Source organism: Acipenser ruthenus, chromosome 5 (assembly GCF_902713425.1).
Source record: "Acipenser ruthenus chromosome 5, fAciRut3.2 maternal haplotype, whole genome shotgun sequence".
Lineage (NCBI taxonomy): Eukaryota > Metazoa > Chordata > Actinopteri > Acipenseriformes > Acipenseridae > Acipenser > Acipenser ruthenus.
In genome coordinates this window covers 79,399,744-79,413,611 of record NC_081193.1, presented here as the reverse complement: position 1 = coordinate 79,413,611, position 13,868 = coordinate 79,399,744, and the positions used below count along the sequence as shown (strand labels likewise).

The 13,868-nt window shown below is 37.0% G+C and overlaps 1 protein-coding gene across 2 annotated transcripts in view; it reads right to left on the bottom strand.

Annotated features, from left to right (window-relative positions):
• LOC117402762 (PC3-like endoprotease variant B) overlaps positions 1–13,868 on the bottom strand; it is a 299,818-nt gene that overhangs the window by 113,516 nt on the left and 172,434 nt on the right. For both annotated transcript variants that reach the window (XM_034004201.3, XM_034004200.3), the window contains exons 7-8: positions 6,506–6,543; positions 1,018–1,097 (exon numbers count right to left, since the gene is read on the bottom strand). In XM_034004201.3, the coding sequence (XP_033860092.2) occupies positions 1,018–1,097; positions 6,506–6,543 (118 nt within the window). The remainder of the gene's footprint in view (positions 1–1,017; positions 1,098–6,505; positions 6,544–13,868) is intronic.

Sequence of the window (13,868 nt, the reverse complement as noted above, 5' to 3'; positions counted from 1 at the left end):
ATCTGAGCAATACACATAGCCCCGGCACCACAGAGATAACACAGACATAAACAAACAAGATAGCTGCTTCTGCATCCAGCGCTCAAAGAATATCACAGACATTTGCAGAGCTTTTTGAGATGTTATAGTAATAAAATAATGACTTGGATCACATTATTGAGATGTGTTGAATAAATGGACCGCAAAGGGTCATTCAGCACCACCAAATATGAAAAAGTTATTAAATGCTAGATCTCTCATCCTAAGTTATACAGTGTGATCTCAGTCAGATGCTTAGTTGTTATAAGAAGTGAAATTCCCACAGTACAGCGGAGACATAGACTGGAGGCAAAGGAAGAGAATGGTGTAGAGTTAACCATTCAGTAATGATCATTCATATTTACTATTAAGCTTTTCAGAGCTTCTAGAATCGAGTTATTGCATTCTATAACAGCAGCAAGCAGAAGTACTGTAGAATAGATTCTGAGTGCATTATGGGGATTTATAGAACTTCTACCTGAAGACAAAAAACACTGTGGGGGAAATCCACAAAGTGAAAAAAAACTAATTAAAGTTATAAAACGGAGGCTATTCTTAAATTGTTTATTTCTAGATATGTAAAATTAAAAAGTGTTTTTTGATTTTCAGTCTAATGACCGAATTGAGTAAACCGCTTTGTGAATTTCCTACTTATATATATATATACCAAGAAATAAAATCCAGTGGTACGGCACTTATATGTTTGTTGTAAAGCCGTACAGTGATCAATAACAGGGCCAAGCGCTACTCTACCCGCTGTTTCTGTTGTTAACATCCCATGGTAAACTTGGTAAATTTGTGCTTGTAATAGCAATTTTATATTTTACTTTGAGTGCACAAGGGACGGAGCACAGAAGAGAATTGTGTGAGAATCAGGCATTTTGATTGGCTAAGAGGGATTTATTAATATATAATAAAATGTATAGCCCACTATTAATTTCCAAATGGGTTTAAGAATGTTCCAGCTACATTTTCAAATTGAATTAATCTTATAATTACCCATTCCTTTGATTATTTGGTGGCATAGGATCATGGGACAAGCCGTGCGAACCACGCAGATCAAAGCTGGCATAGTATTCCTGACATGAAACAAAAAAGATAAACATGTGAGTATCTAGGATTCTATAGTTCTATTCTTTTTTATTGTCCATGCACTATTGTAAACCCCCCTCCCTGGAGGTCATTCAAGACAACTGTCAATCTGTCAGCAACCCAGACCCAAAAAAATCAAAACCACGTCTATGTTCGGAAAGGCCTCAGGCAGTTTATAGAGAAGTCATCCGAACACAAAATAATGAGGAGTGGTAAACGTTAAAAGGTTTCATTGCTTTACTTTTACACAGGGATGCCCATGAGTGCAGTTGTTCGGGGACCTGTGAAAAGAAAACAACCAACAACTCACCAAAAAGCACTTCATAGTAACTACATCCCATTCAAACTCACTGCAACGGTCGAACTGCAATCAGATCATGTGACCTACACCAAAGCTACCAGGATGCAGAAGTTGATTTATAGCATTTTTATGGAAATGTTTACATATCCTGAACTAACAGAAAGAAGTGAAGAATCAAATGATTCTCAGCACAATAAAAGAGGTGCCAGTAATAATGTTAATAAAGGTAATATAAGGATTTTAAAATCATGGTTAGCACTGTTAATAAATAATGTATTACTTGGTCTCAGATTGCAGTTAACCTCAAGCAGTAAATGCAGTACTTAGACATACCATACAGTATTCATTGATAAACTTGGTTCCACTAAGCATTTCACTGCGACCACTGGTTTTATTGGTACAGATATAGAATAGCTAGTATATAGCCAGCTCATCCCTGGAGGCACGAAGAATTTTCAATAGATCAGACAGCACTGCAATTAGCAATTTTTAAACAATGAAAAATCCATATCATTAGCATATTTTCTTCATTGTATTAAGTGGTTGGATCACGAATGCTTTCTCACTTACACAAAGTCCAGCAGATAAATCAAACATTCTGCGCTGGCTTGTTATTCGTGAAGTGGTACCGATGAAGACAAAGAGGACTGGCACGGCGGTTTCTTTCTTAAATCATGTTTTAAAAAAAATAACAGACAGGTATCAAGAAGTACCTTTTTGTAATCACAAAAAAACACGGAACAGTTAAACTGATAAAAATACACTTCTATTTCTCTATAAATAAAATATTCCTTTAAAAATGATAGCTAATATTTCACGGGCGGGAGCTAGGGCTGTGTGAAGAATATAGGTTAGTATTTAGAGGCTTAGCCTCGAGGGAATGATGATGGCCTGCGGGCCAGGAGTGCTTGTTTTGAACTGTGAGTGGCCTGTTGGCCAGGGAAGGTTTGAGCTGTTAGTGGCCTGCGGGCCAGGGCAAAGGACGGGGTCCGGACTTTATACCGCAAGAACCTCCCCATGGGCCCCCGGGACCCCCTGAAAAAACAGATAAATCCTCTGACTCTGCGGAGAATCCTGGAGGCACTGCCTCATGGACCAGGCCATGCCCCCAGAGGACGGAAAAGTTCATAACCTGGAAAGAAGGAAGGAAAGAGAATCCCTGTCTCCAGGAGCCACCCTCAAAGAGGTGAGGCGAGTCCTCCAAGGCCAGGCACTGGAGTGCGCCCGCAGGGGTAAGTGAAGGATAGAGTTTTGTTAGTATTTGGACTTTAGTACTTAAGGATTATAGATGACTACAGCTCTTACTGGTACAGTGGGAGAGAAACAAGAGTCTCTGGTTGAGACTAGAAAATAGTGCATGAGCTGCAAAAGAACAGTGTGGTTAGTGAAACAGGCTATGTGAAACCCTCCACTCGGTGGAGAGGAAAAACACCCTCTGGTGGTAAGGGTGCCCCCACTCCGAGCATACTAGCAATTGATTGGTGAGCTGCTGAGATGTATAGAAGAGAACGAATGTAGGAGTGGACTGCTGCTGATGACCAGCGACCCATAGTTTTTATAAGGTGATGACTAACATTGGCTTTTGCTGCTGATGAGGCTACGCCGATCCTAAATGAGCGTGGGGTATAGAACTGGGGAGAGAGACCCGCTTTGGAGATAAGAGAAGAATGGTGAGTTGAGAACCAGTGTCTTGTAATGACATTACGGGAACGATCGATAAACAGGATCTAGGGGACTGAAGGGTTTTTTGACGGATAGGAACTTGGACAGGAAAGAGTAATGGCAGAGAGGGGAGTTTATCTTGGATAATTGAATAAATTGTCCTTGACAAAGCTGGATGGTCTTGGATGAGCGAAGGAGCAGAATAAAATGATTATCAGGAATTACTGAAAGATCACAAGAATGAATACCTATGGCTGGGAAACTGGATAGTGACGGTACTGTGAATTCTGCACTTCTTATATATCCGAGGAAAGCTGTCAGGCACATAGATTCCATCGCCAAGCCATCAAATGGGTTGAAACATCCTGAGCGCAAGATTGAAATTAATTGGGAAAGGACGTCTGTACATATGGGTAGTCTGGTTGGAGATGAAGGGGGAAGGCTCTTGGAAATTCCTCTGAGTGTGACGCACACTGCGGGGATGGAAAGAAGTGTCGGTGAGGGGATGAACAAGCTACGATAATGAAATTGGATACCTGAGATGTAGGATTTTATGGATGCTGGCGAAAGATGAAGAATGTCTCGTGCGTGGATGATGAATGCTACAATCCAATTTTCATTAAATGGGGTAGGTGATATTCAGTTCTGGGCACAGAATGCAGAGAATGACGACGAACCTGTAGCATAGGTGGACCTGGTAGATGGAGAGAGGGCTGTTGACATGTATTCTCTTGCAGATGAGAGTAGATTGGTGAGCGATGCATTTAGTTGAATATAAGATGGTGGAACTGGGGGACATGAAGAGGGATTGGAGCTGTTGAAGGAACCAGACTGCAAAACTTGGTGATCTGTAAACGAGATAAAGCATCTGCTGCGTTTTGAAAATACCTGGAAGATGACGAGCTTGAATTATGAAGTTGTAAGAAACTGAAATCCATATGAGACGGCAGAGAAGTTGCATGATGAGGGGGGAGGAGTATCTGCCTTTATTGATGATATGCACAATAGATTGATTGTCGCTGAAAAATAAAATTGATTTCCTAGACCAGGAGCACCCCCAGAGGTGAGCTGCTGCGATGATAGCGTAGATTTCGAAGAGAGCTGATGATTTGAGATGCGTGGAAAGATTTTGAATTTCATGAGGCCAGCTGTCGTAGAACCATTCATTGCCTTGGACACCTCCGAATCCTAGGGAAGAAGCATCGGTATACAGACATAAATCATGAGGGGCAGAGATGAAGTCATCGTAGAATAGCGAAAGTCCGTTCCAGTGTTACAGAAGAGTAGACCACATTTGATGTCTTTTCTGGCTTCTGGGGAGATTTTGATATGGGAATCCAGGTTTTATTGCTGTTGAGGAAAGGGCGAGAAGGCGAGAAAAGAAAGTCCTGCCTTTAGGAATAATACGGATTCCATAGTTGAAATGGCCCAGTAGAGACAGGTTGCGCTTAGAGATTGATTTTGATGCTTGAAATTTATTGATGAGATGGCAAATGTGGGCTATTTTATCAGAAGGAAGGCTGGCTTCGAATTTAACTGTATCTAAAGTGATTCCAAGAAACTCGAGTCAGGAAACTGGACCAATAGTTTTATCTTCTGAAAGTGGGACTCCTAGAGAAGAAAACAGGGCTTGAGGACTGGAAATTGCTTGAGCTGGAGGGTCTGAGGGGGGATATAAGGAGAAAATCATCGAGGAGCTGGAGCAGGAAGGGCATCCGATATGAGTTAAGAAGAATCCAGTAGAGCACTTCGGAGAGAGAATCAAAAAATTTTGGGCTGCTATATATGTATATAATTTTTTCTATGTTTGTGTGTGTCATGTTTAGTGTATTATTTTTGGACTGAACCCCGTGGTTTAACTGAGTGATACATATTGGTGTGTAGAGCTAGTTATTATTATTTAAGAGTTGCGAGCATGCAACCCAGCCAAATAAAGAGCTGCTTTTCACAGTGAACTGTCTTGTGTCTGTTATTACTGAGCACTGCATCACCTCTACACCTGCGCACTGCAAACCACTTTGCCACAGGTATCTATTGTAACAATATGTAAAATCCCCCATTAACAACCCAACAGCAAAATGAAATCAAAATGCTACCTATGCCCAGAACTGCATAAAACGTAAAAGTAAATGCAGTTTAGCAAAAGATAAAAAAAAAGCAATAACACAGTTTCCAGAAGTAAAACAGTACCCAAAGTCAGTATTCAAAATTGCAGAATATAGTGCTAGATAATGCCCTAATCCAAGAAAAAAGAAAAACAAAAAGGAAAACTGTGGTCTGTGACGGATAATCAAAAAAATTGTAACATTGAAGAGATGGGCTTTGTATCAGAAAACTGGTGACGGAGTCGGAAATCGTGTGTGACGGGTAAGTGCATTAATTTGTTACTTATATGGGAATTGATTTGTTTCTTAATATAAGGATGTTAAAACGCGACTGACATGTATCTGAATAATAAAGTTTGATTCTCAACCCCTATAAAAGTTTAACACAGTAAATTTGCACGGTAATTTTGTAGTTTCCCCGTGCTTTTTCCATGAAATATGCTTTACCATATTTCTCTTGCAATGCTATGCCTGCGCAATGTTATTTTACATTTTTATATTCTTTTATAAGGGAAAAAATATAACAAAGACGATTGAACCATTCAGAAGGCTTTCAGTATGGCCAAGGCAGAATGTGAAGGATCTGAATGGGCTGTAAAGAGGACAGTAAGAGACACAAGAAGCTGCATGTATCCAGATGCTGTTCAGAAGAGTAGAGGTCAGTTATCATCTTCCAGTTCACAGGGGGTGAGGCTCTTGGTGAGGGCAGTCAGGGGAGGGTGTTGCAGTATGTTGACCTTGTACACCAGCAGAAGGATAGACGAGGAAGTTAGTGGGAGGAGAGTGTGACAGTCAGGCAGTAGGATGAGATGGAGTAGCTGACTAGGTAGTAACCCAGCTCAATAATGTATGGAGCCACCTGTCGTGTGCTGTGCCCAGTTGTTGATCCCAATGAAGCCCCCCTTAGACCTTCCACTGAAATAGTGCCTTTAGCTTTGAAGATCTAGTTCAATGCCACCCATTATAATCCACCGATATACTGTATACCTTCCAATTTTAAGCATTCTGTTTCTTGTTGAGCTCCATCAATCTTGGCTTGATTCTCAAAGCTATTTACTCCAAATTGTCATTAGCACATGTATTTCAGAATGAAAAAAAACACACCCAATAAACATACCAAAACAGGCAGACAAAATCCTTTTGGGGCTTGTAAGGAACTTAGGTTGTTTAGTATGCATTTTAGGATTGTTATAGGTCTTTCAGAAAATTGCATTTGCTTATTTGGAGTAAATAACTTAGTAAAGAATCTGCCCCCCATAAGACAGTTTTCTATGTAAAAGTGCTCAGTAATACATACATTTGCCAAAATCAATAAATAAGTACTCACAAAATTTGTCTCCAGGTCTGTGTTGGTATGATCCACCCCTGGAAAGAAAATAACTGTGGTTAATTTCTAATACATATATGCAGACTGTGTCACCTGGAAATACAGGTGACACACAAAATGAGACAGTGTGACAAACATGTCTCAGGTCATGTGATTGACCACAGTATATAAGGTATAGAAAAGTCAGCTGTAGGTTAGTTAGCAAAAAATAAATAGGTAGAAGTTCTCTTTCATGAATGGCAAACATAATAGACTTACGCTGGTCGATACCTGGGTAGTGCACAATCTGTATCGATTGAGCAGGTTACGAAGGACAGTTACGCTTGAGTGTGTAATCACTTTGTAGTGAAGCCCCTGGTTTTCAAAGCTTGTTACTCAGAAGAGTAAGCTACTTCATTCTCCCTAACAGAACTTCCTGTAGTCCCCCAGCAAAGATCAGCAACTCAGCACTGCAAGGATTTGAATAACAAGAATCCCAAACTCCTGATCCAGCTACTCAACCCTCCACTCACCTGGTAGTGCCTTTACTGGATGAACCACTGGGGACCCTTTCTTTTATCCTTACATTATTTTATTTTTTTTAATAAGCTGCACTTTAGAGTAAAAACATACAAAAAAGTATTTTATCAGGCAGCTGCATCTAAGTTCATATCACACATTTCATAAATCAGGTATATAGTACAGACTTAATTAAACTACAGCTCAAACAAATTGAAAGTAGCTGAAGAAAGTGCGTATTATAAACGACTCCTTCATAAGGGGACGTTTGCAGGGCCATATCAAGACAGAGGACTGCAAAGCAATCTACATGAAATATGCAAACAATTTTCCAATTTCAAAGAGATTTTAATTATTTCCATTGTATCACCTTTTTTGTGTGTTTTTTTTCTTCTCTTGACTAAACTTTAAATTCCATAATTCCATCAACCAAATAGCTTCCATCTAGCACTCTGATTCACACAGTGACGGATGCTTTGGGCTGCAGCGACAGATATAATAAAACAACGGGAGGGAGTGGGTTCACACAGGAGCATGAAATGGATGAAATGGAGCCTCTTTTGTCACACACAGACATATTGTAAAGTTACTATAGTAACATGCTGTATTATATACCCCAGGATGCTTGTCTTAATCTCTACCAAACATCAGAGGTAAATACATTCTGTTCCAAACCCATTTGTAGCCAACTAGGTGCGTACCAGGATGCTTCCGATTTTCTCTCTGCTCTGAAGGTTAGTATCCTGAATTTAGCAGAGTGTCTGATTTTCATAGTAGCCTGAGGCACTCTAAGTATTTAGACGTTTTTTGGTGACATCACTACCATGCATGGTGGAAGAAACTGGTTAAAACACTGGCATTTGAAAAAATTATATCATACTTCTGATGCTTTATGACTTCTCTCTTTCACGGTCATTACCAATGAGTTGGGGGTAAGGCTTTTATTTCTTGCATTTTTCGAGTTAATAAATGTAATTTATTAATTTTTATATATATATATATATATATATATATATATATATATATATATATATATATATATATATATATATATATATATATTTTTTTTATACACAGAAGAGATTGTTCCTATTTTATCATTCTCTTCAAGTTATACATCAGGCTTTATATGAAATATTCCTTCACTCATTGGTTAAGAAAGCATCCTTGACTATTAAAATAATACAACAAACTTGATTTTCCTAAACAGGTTTTAATTGTATATTTACAATGCTACCTTTTTAGCATTGGTCACCTACAGCAGTACAGCACCTGGAATACACAGCTATAATACACTGGAATATATGTAGATTTTGATGTCTTCTGGGGATGCAAAACTTCAATTGTGAGCTGAGACTGATTTAAATAAGAGCTTTAAGGTTTCATATTTTCTAAATCAACTTTACACATGGTAGTCTGTGCTGCAATAACCTTTCGACGAGTGCTTCATTTGATCATCTCTGATATGCTCTTCCAATTAAGTCCAGCAAAGACACAAATTTGTACGATACTGCTCATACATTTATGATATATACAGCCATTTGACAAAAGACCAAACCAGTAATTTTATTTACTATTAAGGTCAAAATACACTAAAGAAACTCACATGCACTGTTTTTGTCAACGTCTTATTTTAATGATTTAAATGACAGCAGTGTTTAGATTCGCTGTTTATATAAACAAATAGACCCCTGGATGTGTTTATCATTGAAGAATAGCCATACATTATTCCACAACACTTTAAACACCCAGCAGACGTGTCGTTTCAGATTAATGCCATCCTGGCCCTTCACTCCATTTACTGTTATGGCAGGCGTTTCATTTTTTTATTTTCATTTTTTCATTCAAAACCTGAAGATCAATGCAGTGAAGCTGTGGGGCTGGGCAACCTTTGCTCAGCTGTTTGGATCAATAAAGAATCTCCTTACGATCACATTTTTTTTTCCTTTCTCCAGTAAAACGAGCACCTCTCATTCCAGCTGACTGTGTCTTAGCAGGTATGAATTTGCCCGGAGGGTTTAACACTGGTTTCTACTGTGAAATAATGCTACATGTGACATACAGTACTTTCAGTACTCCAGGGGTCTGATAAAGCAACAGACATTATTACTGAAGTAATATAATATGCATGTAAAGTTGAATTACATTTTCTTTTTTGTCATTTCTTTCAATACATTTTGTACAATATGCCATTTCTCTGAATTGTAAAAAGACTAGCATTCTTAAATACTTTGTAGCCAGACAGTTATCTGTGGTGACAGACATGCGTCTACACATCTTTGTTTATTTTAATGATCTAAGCCAGTAATAATAATAATAATAATAATAATAATAATAATAATAATAATAATAATAATAATAATAATAATAATAATAATAATTACAAAAAAAACATTTTACACATTTTTAAATGTAAATTTACAAACTCTTGATTATTCATTTATTTTTTGACTATGATACCTTTATTTAAATAGTCTGGAAAACCATGCTTAATGAAGCAGAAAACATATTGCTAAAGTGGAGCATGATTCAAAAAAGGTTGAGAACCCCTGATCGAAACTGTGGTGGATCTTAATACTGCCATACCAACATTTCTAAACCTATTTTCTGTGGTGACCCATATAAAAGTTTTCCATTGTAAAAGCATAGCAAAGTGTAATAAAGCACTATAAAAGCAGGTGCATTGCAAAGGCCAAAGAGGTATGGTAAAGCTTAATAAAAAAAATTAAAAAAAACAGATAGCCATGGTACCCCTATGGTAAATGCATAACAGTATCATGGGAAAACTGTAAAATTGCTGTGGTACACTTCAGAAAAGGTACTGTGAATAAGTAGTTAAATGAATAAAAAGAATTGCATTATTTTTTAACAACTAAATAAATACATATGAAAGAAAAAACATCAATTGCCATTCATAAAACAAATAAGAAACAACTTGACACATTTCTGAATTGTTTGGTAACTATACTGGGTGCATTGGACATATAACTTGTATATAACTTGACCTGCAGTTACAACTTTTGAAGTACTGTATACTCTTGCTAATGCAAACCCATGTAGTCAGCATTAGTCTTGGTATACATCAAGATCAGGACTCGGAACACCACTAATATGAACAGGGTCTGTTCCCAATGGGTTCTGATTAGTGAAAGACTATTATACTGTACAATAAACAGGCCTTCAGCACAATGTTACTGATACACAACTTTGCATGACACAGCTATTATTTCATTATAAATGTGTCTTATTTTTTTACGTTGTTGAAGGAGAAGAAAAAAAAAAAAAGAAAAAGGATTATAAGGCTAAATGCTTGCAAATAGCTTCAACCCTGACAGCTATCAATATGACCTGGATCCACCCAGTTAGCACTTAGATGGTACTATTAATAATCAACACACGTAATTCAGGTGTTTAACCATGTGTCATATTAAAGATCATGTAAACCTGAAAAAAAGGGTGACAAAGATCAAATTAACAGACTTTTTTTTTTTTTTTTTAAATAAACTAAATACCCCTTAGGCTAAAAAGATAATTAGATGTCTCTCACCCTTTCCAAAAAAATATTGTGGAATTATTGTTGCCTGCACTAATAAAACACCTCCAGTGATCTTTGTCTTAATCTTTGCTTTAAATTGTATCATTGATTTCACTGACATAATTATTTCCATTACAATACTGTATTTCCTTAGGAGTGAAGCCTAATAGTTTTATTAAGATAGTATAAGTGGTGCATTGGTGTTGTTTTTGTTTTTTTTCAGTCCTCTTGCCCTTTATTATTTTTGCAGTCATTCTGAATTGTTCTTTTGACATTTTCTTTTTGAATATTATGTTTTTACTTTTTGATTTTTTTCTGTTTTAAAGTGATTCCAACAGAATTCAGGAGCTGCTTTGCAAAAAAACACATTTTTAGTAATGTTCACACATGGCAGCAAACATAACTTAATAGTTTTTATGTGTGTGCTATTATGGCTTCAGTGAATCTTATTTCCTGTGTGAAAATTATGAGTTCCAAATTTGCTTACACTGCATATTATCAAGATAGCCACTAGTTAATCTGCCAGATGAACTAAAACCGTTGTTTCCACCTCACCTCAAATTAATCAGATGAGCTGAATGAAGCATGACCACGCCTTAAATTAAAAAAAAAAAACTGCATTTACTAATATGCACTTCTAGTAATTGAAAAAAAAAATATATATATATATACACACACATACATACATACACACACACGCATGTACGCATGTACGCACGCACGCACGCACACACACGTCTTCTGAAATCTAAATTGACTCCGTCTAAAGGTTTGTATTGTGTCACATTAAGGAAATGTCACTGATGCAACTATGTTTTTATACTGTTCAATGTATGGCAATCATATATTGAGTAAGTCTTGGATGTGACTCTTTTCTTATTAATGTGCATGTAGACTTTACTATGACATTCTGTGGGACTCTTGCACCTATTGAGAACTGTTTATTTGACTTGGACTTTTAGGAGCGCACTAATGTGACATCCTGAATTCTTAAATGTTTGTCAAGTTAACTTTTAGGCTGTGCTGAATTGGGTTACATCTGTTACAATACGTCCAATAGCAGCAATTAAACAACCAAACTAACTGAATAAAACCATCTCCAAAATGTATCAAAAAGCCTAAATATTGAGTTAAAAATGTTAACAAACCAGATGAACAAAGGCTGTAATCACATATAATGCACACAGGAACAAAAAATGTATTTACTGTGCATAAATAATTCGCTCAGCATTTTTTTTTTTTTAAAGTGTAAAACATGACATAGCTAAATGCAGAAAGAAATTACACTTAAAAAAAACATTGGCCCTTGGGGCACGACTTGCATATGAAGTTACATTTAAAGATGTTTTCATTGGTTTCGCATAAGTGCAGACATGTTAGATCAAATGATAACAAACCACACATTAAATCTCCATGCATAATGAAGGAAGGAAATACGAATTACCGTATTCCTTCGAATTTACAACACCCTCAAATTTAAGATGCAGACCAAATTTCCCACCCTCAATTTGAGAAAAAAATAAAACATCAAATAAATATGCATTTACAAAGATACAACCTCAATTACGCATATGGAGGCAGTTTGTGGCCATCTGCTGTCACACAGAGCATTACAGTTATGTGCAGCTTCTCATTTCCAGTCGTGATTACTCACACCTGTTTTTCTCACAATTTGTGAACTGTGGTATTGCTTGGCATGTCGAAAAATATGGGGGTCTGATCAACATTTGCTCAGGAAGCTAATGCCACTTCTCTGAAAATGGCTGCCTGCATGTCCATAGATGATTCAAGATTGGGCAACAATGTCTTTTCTCGGCAGTCAGTCACGTTGCTGTTTGTACACTCAGGTAGTCACGTCTTTTTTTGCCAATTTTTATACATGCATGACTATACTGTACTTGAATTTAAGACGCAGGCTATTTTTAAGAATAATTTTTTATTTTTTTAAAGTGTGTCGTAAATTTGAAGGATTTTATTAAATTTGAAGGATGGTATTTTAATATAGCAAAAAAAAAGTATGTGCACCCTAAGGACAGTCTTGACGCTTAGGCAGAAGTAATAATATTCTGAATGCAACAGATTTCTAGGTAGCAAACCTCAAATAAATTATACAGAGTTAACTTTTCTTCACAAAGAAAATTAAAGATCAACAATTGAGCACAACCTTGCTGAGGATGGTGTGACATCCTTCCCCGACTGCTAGTATTTAAGACCATTCAAGCAGACAAACACATGAAAAATAATTAGGGTAGCTTTGTTCCAGCCCAGCTAAGCTCACCAGGAACTGAAGGAAAGAACCAACTTGGAAGTAAGTAAGATATTAGTGTACATAGCTTCTCTTTTCTACTACAAGTTCCGGAGAGATTAAGGAAAAAAGGCAAATTAGCAGGTGTGTGACTATGGTAAAACTTGGACCTTCTGGGATAGCATGTGGGTTGGATATAGAACACTGCATTAATAATGTATAATGGCTTCAAATAATATGTGCTGCACCTGAGATATGCTTGCTGAACTCAATCCTTCCCTTTCCAGAGCATATGACATTTTTATTGCAGTATTCAGTGTGCATTGTGTACAGTACATGCCGTGTTGACCACCGATATACAGTTTTGAGATGGAATAACATATGTCTTAATAGAGCCAGGATCTTCAAAGCCAATCCTCAAAGAATTTACATTGTGAATCTGTATAGGGTTCATTAGATCAAGGCACTTATTACATGTTTATTTGAAGATGTTATTCCAGACAACATGCTATGCAGGGAAGTAAGACTTCTTCATGGGGGATTCAGAACGAATGCTAGATGAAGGTCACCACTGCTCTCAGATACACATTTGGGTTCAATAAAACACCTTCGGCTCTATGATCAGAACAGCATGGGGAATCTTAACACTCTCCTAAACTTATAAAGTGCTGCTATCCATTTTTTGGATACACAGGACACAAATTTCATATTTATTATTATTATTATTTATTTCTTAGCAGACACCCTTATCCAGGGACTTACAATTGTTACAAGATATCACATTGTTTTTACATACAATTACATTATTTTTTTACACGTTATTTTTACATACAATTACCCATTTATACAGATGGGTTTTTACTGGAGCAATCTAGGTAAAGTACCTTGCTCAAGGGTACAGCAGCAGTGTCATATTTTCAAAATGCTATTTCACTCTATGACTTAAGGCCCAATTCAACTATAAGGACTCCTTATACCGTTTTATCCAGACAATTTTGGCACAAAATATCTCACCTCAATGTCTTGTCGGTTCACATTTTCACACAGACACCTCTAGTTTACTTTGCTAAAAATACAGTCCATTC